This window comes from Camelina sativa, chromosome 3 (genome assembly GCF_030686135.1).
Source record: "Camelina sativa cultivar CO46 ecotype springtype chromosome 3, ASM3068613v1".
NCBI lineage: Eukaryota > Viridiplantae > Streptophyta > Magnoliopsida > Brassicales > Brassicaceae > Camelina > Camelina sativa.
In genome coordinates, this window is record NC_141882.1 from 12,381,167 (window position 1) to 12,391,650 (window position 10,484).

The 10,484-nt window shown below is 32.1% G+C and overlaps 1 protein-coding gene across 1 annotated transcript; it reads left to right on the top strand.

Annotated features, from left to right (window-relative positions):
* The first annotated feature begins 8,594 nt into the window (after positions 1-8,594).
* LOC104776962 (putative WRKY transcription factor 65) lies at positions 8,595-10,190 on the top strand. The gene is made up of 2 exons (XM_010501142.2): positions 8,595-9,018; positions 9,117-10,190. The coding sequence occupies exons 1-2, from the start codon at positions 8,882-8,884 to the stop codon at positions 9,775-9,777; spliced, it is 798 nt and encodes a 265-aa protein (XP_010499444.2). The 5' UTR covers positions 8,595-8,881; the 3' UTR covers positions 9,778-10,190.
* Positions 10,191-10,484: the final 294 nt, after the last annotated feature.

Below are 10,484 nucleotides of genomic sequence, written 5' to 3' on the forward strand. Positions count from 1 at the left end.
CATAAAATTAAACCATAAAAAAGCATCAAATTTTGTAAAAAAACTACATTGGCAATAAAATTTATTATCATGCATGCAGTTTAATTTGAATTAAATGCTTTTTTCACTCGCTCATATTAATTTACCTTTGTCTTTCTGATCGTGCAAGATGTTACATGCATCTACATTGATTCAATGTTCTTTCCACACATTCTATATCGAAATTTTATTGCAATGCGGGGCAAATCTCCTTTGGCAGAAAGACATTAATTCATACATCATTTCATAGATGTCGAAGAAAACTATCTGCCAATAGAGTATTTGCCCTGTAATCCAACCATGCATCATCTTTTTATTTCCTTTCTCTCACAACCATAGACCTTTCCGTGCTTTTGTTTCATTTTATTTGTTTTATATTGACTAATAATTAAATTTCGACCGTAACGAAACTATATATAGGGATAGAGGCCGGTATATGATTTAAGGTGATGCACATTTGTCTTATATATTAGCATATTCGGTGGAACATCCTAAGTTTTCATAGAGTAAGCTTCCTATACGCCGTAACTTACTTCACTGTAGGTATATTGATATATATATTTTGGAATCACTACAAAAACAAGTATCTGTAGAAATCAATGATCTACGCAAAAAGAGTTAGTAATACGTCACACTATTTATTTAGCTACGATATATTCTTGCTAATACGTTTCTACATATATGACACTGATCCGCAACCACAACAACAATCATATGGACTTTTGACCTACTAGACAAATGGCTAATTTTTTTTTTTTTTTAACAAAGGCAAATGACTAATTTAAAGAGGTCAATCTACAATGTACTTATGGCCCGAAGCCCGGGCTCGAAGATGGTGTTGTATAATTTTTTGAAATCTAGAACTTAAAAAGTATAACCTGTTAAATTTAAAATACAAAAGTTTTTTTTGGTTATTCATGAAAAACCATAAGATACAATAACGCATATTGTATTGTTTTGTCTATTTTCTTAAAAAAATTTTACTACAGTAAATATATTTTAGATACACCACTCAAATTAGTTACAACAAAATTCTCTGGTACATATATATTTTTCTTTTACTGTGTGTTTATGCAGCATGAAAGTAAAGTCATTACGTACATCTCCACATTGAGTCTTTAGCATTCATGTAAATTATGTCTTTTAAAAAAAAAACAACCATATCACTTAATTAATTGTCTGTTGACAAGTTTGATCTAGTTAATAATGAGTACTACTATATTGGAGCAGCGCATTATTGTTGTGAAATTATTAGTTTTGACTCTTGTACGTATGATTTTTTTTTTGCCATTTTCTAATTTTAGCTTTCAGAGTCGTTGATTCATACTAAAAGACCAATTTCACTTACACAGCAATCAAGCTAATGTGATATTCACTTATTAAACAGACTTAATTAGTATTCATTAACGTAACGAACGATGGTTACAATTACAAGTGATATTTATTTGTATGAGTACATGAACCTAATTAGTTGGATATACTTAAGAATATGCTGTACATTACTTAACGCTGAGAACTTTTTGTCTTGCATGCCATTGTACAAGCAAAATCTCAAATCTTAAAAGGTGATAGCAGAATAAGATACAAATGATGTTATCCTCTTCTTCTTCTTTTTTGTTACCTTTTCAATAGTTAATAAGATACAAATATGGCTTCAATAGTATTTTGTAGACAAATTAAGTAAAAGAGAGGATATCAACAGCAATGACTATATGTATAAAGAAGATTACTTTAATTGACTCATATACTGAAGAACTCGAACTTTTGGTCTTTTTAAAAGTGGATTGACTTTATTGAGTGACATAACTCGCATCATATGTGTATATTTATAATAACTAATTTGTAGAGTAAGCTGCAGTTTCGAGCTTTTGCATTTTATGCGTCTTCAAGTGGAAGCTTTATAAAATTATAAGAACATTCCCACGGATCTTCCATTTCAAGAATCACTTGTTGTTTTATATAATTAATTATATATTCACCACCCTTTTTACCTTTTTCATTAAGCATTTTTTTGTCATTTCTTTATATATAGAACTCGCAAATCAAGTGGTCTCAAACACATTTTTTTCAAGTCACAGCCATCTCAATTAGTGGACTCAACCATGCATGGTATTAAACCCTTTCAAATCAACGAAATTAGATGAATAACCGGATTAAATTAACTAAAGGGCTTTACATTATATAATACAGTGGAATATACAGAACTAGAAAACCATATGGTTATCCACAAGGTCTATTTAGAACATAGAATAATATGCATTGGTATTCACTCCTAATTGTTTTTAGTTTATTTTATATAAATGGCTCTTAATTCATGTTAAAATTCGAGATAAGTTTTGTATAATGAAATAATATATGTACGATCTTTTTACTTTGTTGTGAGCACACAGAAGATGTAATGAAAGGATTCGAACACTGAATAAAAGAAGGGCAAATTTGCCTCACACCCACCAAGAAGAATAATTATTGGACTTCTTTACCCTATATATGTTTGGTTGTAATTATTTACCGACTGTTTGGTTATGTAATAAGTGACACTAAAATCTATCTAACATAAATGGTGTGGTTTCCTTATCTAAACTGTTTTTGTTTGCCAGGATGCATGTATTGTTAGATCAATAAACCTTCTGTGGGCTTAAATCCAGCCCCTTAAAAACAAAACACAAAACCACTTCTCTTTCTCGATTTTTCTTCTGTTCACCTCTCTTCCTCTTTCACGCTTCTTCTTCTTGTAGTTCTTTGCTTCTTCTTCGCTTTCCTTCTTCATCCTCTTATGAAGCTTCTTCTTTTTGTTGCAGGTTAAATGTTATGGAAGGATTCATAATTCCAAGTTCCAACAAACAAATATATGCATAACATGTGTTTTGTCTTGTTAATTAGGTCGCTCAAGAGTTTTTGGCAATTGATTTTAAACTAACTACCTTGTGACATGCTTTTCGCTGTTTTGTAGTTATGTCGTCGGAGCTAACAAACGCGATGTGCTGGAAACTGACGACGATTAAGGAAGATGAACTTAGTGAAGTTGGTGCTACATGGTCTTTATCTTATCCGTGCAAAATCACAATCAAAATTAAACCGGTCCAAAAGCAGCTTTTAATGTTAAAGGGGGAAAAAACCTTTGTCAGTTCGCCCTAGCCACTCTCTCTGGCACGATCTCCAAGGTCTCCTCTCTCGGCGGCGTCGTGTCAGATCGGCGTCCCCGGGAAATTGCCCTGTTATCCTTGTGTTCTCCTCTTCCACTTAAGCTCACTCTTTGTCTGTTTCCGCGGTGAACGCACCGGAGGTTCACCAAGTCCACACTCATCGAATCCGACCATGCTTCAGCGTCATTCCCTCCCCCTCCCTTTGTCTCTGCTGGTGGTTTCTCCAACGGAGGTGATTCTCCCGAGTTACCAGCCTCCAAACGCAAAATCTGAGACTCCAAATCGCCTTACCTACCTTGTGCTTCGTCCTTGCCACATGCATCCCTTGAAGTCAGCCTTGTCATCTCTCTGTTCCTCGGATCTATATCCCCTCACCAAGCGTTTTGTTTGGTCGCAGTTGGACAGGAGCTCTGTGTTGACGCTGGAGCTGTGCACGACCTTGCCAAGCCCCCGAGACCCAACCTATGTCCTTCAAAAATCCAGGTCTGTTCCAAGTTTTCCATTGCTTTCCCGTAGCATACCTTTGTGTCGATTTATTGCTTCAATTGTCCGAAGACTACAATCTGAACATAATCACTCACCGTTGCTCTGTTGTTGCAAAGGTTACTTGAGAACCCTGTCTTTAGATTTGCTTAGGGTCCCTACCTCTGATCACCAACGACTAATGAGGACCGGCATTATGACCTCTCCTTTGTTACCGGTTCCTCTTACGTCTACTCTATTTGCCTCAGCTGCGCACTCAACTACCCTAATTGCTCCTATGCTTTAGTTGTTCAGAGACTGTTTGTCCTAGGAAGATCGGCATTATGATCTTCTCTCAAAGGAGAGAAGATTACCGAAGCCTTCCTCCTCCTCTCTACATATCCTCCTTGTGCCATAAATGTTGTCAAGTTCAAACCAAAAAAACTAGGAGTTATGTTCTCCTTTGGCAAAGTTTGAAGAATATCGGCATTATGACCATAGTTCATAGAAGTGTGGTTACCGAAACTTCCTCAAGAAAGCCATGCCCAACTTCAACCCTTCAACCATCCTCCTCCTTGCCAAATAACCGATCAAACCATTGTGTCTCTCGGCTATGGAAATCCTCCCAACGTCCCAAAGTCATCTTGATATGGACCATCAACCACATCTACACCATGTGGCGTCGATGCACCTTGAGCTTGATTGCGGTTTGATGCTTTGCTTAAATCTCCAACACCTCTTGGTTATGACTGTCGACTTATCTATCTTTCAGTTTGTTGTTTATATTTATTATCAAGCTTTTTCTTTGAAAACTCTCAAATCTTGTAATTCTGATTATCTTGTTTGATGAATGAAAGTAAGACTTGTTTATTCAAAAAAAAAAATGTTAAATCGGGAAAAAAGCCTTAAAAAATCTCTGGTTCAAAGGCCGGTTTAGTACAGTTTTTACTTTGGTCTCTTTTCAACTTCTACTTTTTTACCTTTTTGCTCCCACTTTTAACTTTTCAGTTTTCACCAATCACACCCAATATATACAAGAAATAGAAAAAACAATCAAAAATATTATATTAATCGAGAATTGTTCGTTGGAATAATGATGGAAATACTAAAATAAAAATTGACAAGTAAATATCTCGACATATTGAAAATCATATAAATAAACTACGGCATGTTGAACAAGAACCACGCCGAGGTTTTAGGAAAAGTCAGAGATGCCTTATTATTGGTCCTATTTTTAATAGCAAAATTTCCATGATATTAGCCGCCAATAACATAATATATATAGATAAAGTTTGCCAAATCGTGGCTATAATATAGTTGAATTGATTTATATTGGAACCACATCGTTTCACGCATCAATACAATTCAATTTACTAATCCAAATTCCAAACGATTAGACAAATGTATCCAAAATTTACAAAATTAGACTTTTGCTTAAAAAACTTATTGATTTGTGTTCTCTAGTTGTTGTGTTTATTAATTTAGGACTAAAACTTATCAAAATTAACATACTTTTGGTAATTGAAATTAATAGATGTTTAATAAGCGGTCAAAACAAAATTTAATCAAAATATGGATGTAACGGGTACTTTCTATAACTCTTACAACAATTGTAAAATCATCATGTTCTACGAGCTACGATCGATCATTGAATGGTTTCCGTTATCCACACAAACTCTCACAACCACTATATCATTGTTTTTTAAAAATATATATATATATTTTCCAAAATCCTAAATCCTTAAAGACAGTAAGTGTCTAATTAGACACTATGATATGTTCTAGCAAAACTGTAGTTATATGGCAAATTGCCAATAAGGCTGAGTTATCATTGTTTTTTTTTTTTCAAACTGAACTATGACAGGAAGATGATGGCTATAAAAATGCCAAGTCAACACGCAAACATTTTTATATCAATTCATACTTTTCTTGTTGATATAAATAAGATAATTTCTTGATAAAGATTTTGGTAAGATTCCTCCAAATATTTAGTAAACTTATATTAATAAACTAGTAACAGAAGGAAAACTTCATGTAAAAGAGGGCTAAACCACGGTTTGATCTATCGACTCTCGGTTCCATAGGATCAGTATTGTAACCAAAAGATTCCTGCAAGTCCTTTAAGAACATGATTTTATTCTTCATTTACAGTGAAAAGAACATAAATCAAAGGAAAAAAAATTACGAAAATATACATTATTTTGTTAGATGTCGAATCTTAAGGTAAAATTCTACTTCCTAGAAAAAAAAAAATATACTCGTATATGAATGATATGGTTCCTTACAAATAATTTCTGATGGACATAAGTTGAAAAGTCGTTATGTGACCTGTATTAACTATTAACAAAACTTATATATTGTTGTTGATCTCTATTTCTTATATATTAACATAAAAGCATCTTAAAAAAACTGTTAGATATGTTGTGGACAAAGAACTCGAAACACATTTTAACAAATAATCTTCAGTAGTTACTATTAATTACATTCATGCCATCATAAATTTCATTGGAAATTTATTAATTAAATTAAAACTATTTGTTATTTTTTATATTTAACAGTGTGCACCTTTTTTTTAACATATACTTTTATCCACATTTCAAAATTAGCATTATAAGATCTAATGTCTTAGAAAATTGTAAAAATAGCAGTACTCATATAAATAAAGTCCATACAAATTTGGATTACATAATTGTTGATCATTAATAGTAAAATACTAACTATTAGTTAAATATTCTTAATAATTAAAACCCCATTTCTGATTATTCACAGTTTTTATATTGCCTTTTTCTAACATGTATAAACTTCAAATTAAAATATTGTCTTTTGCCTAGCACGTATAAGTATTTAGGAATCTACTGAAACCACAAAAACGATATAAAATTTGAATTTAATAAATTAAAATATAAAAACTATTTTTGTTGATTATGAATCTTAAATTTTAGAATAATAATTTATTATCTAAATCGATTTATTCCATACATAGTGAATCTTTTTATATAAACTTTAGTTTTCAAAGTTAGTAATTCATATAATCTTGACATTTGTCCAGTATATCGATAATATTTTGACATGTGTGAAAAACAAATATTTAATAATTATAGGAAAATTAAAAATCTTGAAAATAAAAGGATTACAATTAATATTTTTGAAAAGTATATAAAACCAAAAATAATCTATTATATCATTAATTTTAATAGGAAAGTTATCTATTAAATTAAAAAAATAAATAGGAAAATAATTTATTATAATCATATGTTTTATTAATTTTTAGTTTTATAAAAATATTAAGTAAGATATAAATTTGATACAATGCACTTTTTTTTATGAAAATTATAAATGTTACTCAATGGGATTGAGTGCATATAATTAAAATCTAATTTTGTTAACATGTAATATACAAAGAAATTGTATTGTAAAATGGAGTGTGTGAACTCTAAATCCGATTTTTTTTAAAAACAAATGAAATAAAATTAATATTTTGAATACAAATTAAAAAATTTTATATTTTTTTTATATTCGCGTTAATACGCGGGCCTAATCTAGTAAACTATAAATATATGGTACTATTAACTTGTGTTCTTCCACAAATATTCACTTTAAATCACGATCCACACAAACTTTCAACATTGTTTAATTAGTTATGTTTATCGATATACAATACCAAATAATTAATTATCCAAACATGTGCACATGTTTTTGCGGAAAATCGGGTCAGTGTCATAATTGTCTCATTTTTACGGACGTAAAACAAACCGTAATTGGCACATTGTTTGTTTATCTCAGATGAAAACAATTTACTTTAATTGGTTTCTTTATCTTCTAATTTTAATGATATCTGTTAAATATTCCATTTACGTACAACTGACTGTTCGTATATTCCATTTTTATTGTCTTGAATTGAGAATAGGGAAAATCCTTAGGTTGAAGAAAGAGTGAACTTTGATCAGTAAACGATAATCATCATTAATAAAGAAGATTATCTCTTCGATTAGAAACAAACTAAAATTGTTATTAAATCTAAAAACATGATAACTATATTATATATGGGTGTCATCAGCTGATAAATGATGATGTTGCTTTTGGTGAAGGAAAAGGTCATTAGAAATTTAATTTAGTATTTTATTTAATTATAGTTTCAATTCAAGTACTCGTACTTTAATTTATTTATCAGAGAGTGTTTGGGAATTTTGTTTTCTACACAAAAATATACATATATAGACGTACATCATATGCATATATATGCAAACACAAGATAGCCAGTTTTTTTGCATAAAGTGGAAATGCTTCTATGCATGAGATAAGTGATAGCTCTTTTAACAATAATATTCCCGTTTCGGTATATACGCATTCATACACGTTACAGTTGTATATGCAATCTAATGTGATAGCTTATACTTTCAAAACAAGGTATTTGAGAATCGCAAACTTTATCTCTAGAATTTATTAGCTCATAAATCAAGATTACCCATTCAAATGGCTAAATGTGATGAATAAGATGACATCATTAGTTCATTACATATTCCATTAACTGATAATTTAAAAATGTATTTAACATGTTAATCAATAATCATGAGTGTCATAGATGAGACAGTACTAAACTTTTTGTGCATGCATGGAAAATTTCTTGAAAAAGATTGAAATAAACTTTAGATCTAACTTTAAACGAATGATAAAGTTTGATTATACTACATGTTACTATTTCCTTGTTCACACGCACTACACCACCCAATAAAATTACCTAATCATTTTCCAATCATTTAATTACATACTAAAGAGAAAAAAGGGGCTTGAACAAGGAAGGATAAAGACAAAAGACAAACAAATGTATAGTATTAATACCTAACCCCATCTATTCAAACCACGCAATTCAATTATTCTATATTGTAAACAAAGGGTGTGATCATATGTAACCATCGCCTTATAGACAAATTATTATCTATTAAAATAGTAATCAATCGGGGTCCCTCTCTTAAATGATAAGGATATAAAGTATTAGTTTAAAAACAAGTAGAGATTAAATTGACATATGCTCGCACGTCCTCTTTCATACACAACCCCTCTTCTTCTCCACTTCCTCTCCATTTTCTCTTTCTCTCTACTTCTACTCCTCTTTCTCCATCTGCAACTCATATCTTTTCAAAAGTGATCAAGATCAACAAAACATCCAATTCTTGATTCGACCCTTCTTTCCTCGCTTAGTTTCTTGTAAATATATATATAGTCGATCTATATATAGTTTATAAAGCATATATATAAACATGAAGCGAGGTCTAGATCAGATGGCGAGAAGCTACAATGATCATGAAAGCAGTCAAGAAACCGGACCCGAGTCACCAAATTCTTCAACCTTCAACGATATGAAAGCTATTATCTCTTCTCATTCACCTAAAAGAAGGTACAAAGATATAGATAAATTATAATTCGAAATTATTATGAAAACTTACCATTTGGCTAAAGTATATTCATATGCTTGGTGTACTTGGTACTTCACAGTAGGAGATCCGTAGAGAAGAGAGTAGTGAACGTACCGATGAAAGAAATGGAAGGATCTCGGCACAAAGGAGACACAACTCCGCCGTCAGATTCATGGGCATGGCGCAAGTACGGCCAAAAGCCTATTAAGGGATCTCCTTACCCAAGAGGTTATTACCGCTGTAGTAGCACCAAAGGTTGTCCGGCTAGGAAGCAAGTCGAAAGAAGCAGAGACGATCCAACGATGATCCTCATCACTTACACTTCTGAGCATAACCATCCATGGCCTCTCGCGTCTTCCTCTAGAAATGGACCTAAAACAAAACCCGAGCCCAAACCCGAACCAGAGCGTGAGGTGGAGCGTGAGGTGGAGCCAGAGGTGGAGGAAGAGGATAATAAGTTTATGGTTCTTGGAAGGGAGATTGAAACAACTCCGTCATGTGTGGACGAGTTCGCGTGGTTTACGGAGATGGAGACAACGTCTTCGACGATTCTTGAAAGTCCGATATTCTCATCGGAGAAAAAGACTGCTGTCTCGGCTGCTGCGGATGACGTTGCGGTGTTCTTTCCGTTGGGAGAAGAGGATGAGTCTTTGTTCGCCGATCTCGGCGAGTTGCCGGAGTGTTCGGTGGTGTTTCGTCACCGGAGTAGCGTAGTTGGGTCACAAGTCGAGATCTTTTGACACGTGGTGGTATTGTATTGGATATTGTTGTCGCTCACATGGGAAGCGTTGTACGCACGGCGTTTTTTTTATAATTTAGTTTCTCAACGGTAATCAATAAATCATCATATAAGACTCTCTTTCTCTATACGTTGTTATGAAATGCAAAAACAAAACAAAAAAAAAGTATGATTCGATTTTGTAATTCCTTTTTTTTTTCTTACTTATGATTCTCTACTCTTTGAGAATTCACCTTTTACTCTATTTATTTTTTTTCGGGGTTTTTTCTTCTTTTACTAGTTTCTTTATAGGGTTGAGTTGCAATGTAGTTAGCCGAATAAAAATGGCTGTCATTTTTATGTATATGTAATCGATGTTGATCTTATTTGTTTTTATCTACATTGAATTTTAAAGAGTAGTACGTTGAGAAGTGAGAGTTCATTTTGTCATATTATAGGGAACTTTTATTGTGTACTTCTCTTATAATTTTCTAAAAAGAGCAACTACTAAGATTACTCTTAAATGCATGTGGAGAAAAATTAAAGATAACTGTCAAATCGGTATAGAGATGTAAATTTGAGAGAATGAGATTTTTAAGGGAAACCGATCAAAATCAAAATCAAAATTTAGAGATTATTATATTTCATGCGTTTTTGGAAAATAATTAGACAGACTAATAGTTGGTTGTAGCTTATAATGGTGGAAAAAAAACTTAAAAAAAATCATTT

Excerpts from the sequence above, each read along its gene's own strand:
- LOC104776962 (XM_010501142.2), top strand. The coding sequence starts at position 8,882 with ATGAAGCGAGGTCTAGATCAGATGGCGAGAAGCTACAATGATCATGAA. Across the intron at positions 9,019-9,116 it reads TCTCATTCACCTAAAAGAAG|TAGGAGATCCGTAGAGAAGA; the intron begins GTACAAAGATAT and ends GGTACTTCACAG.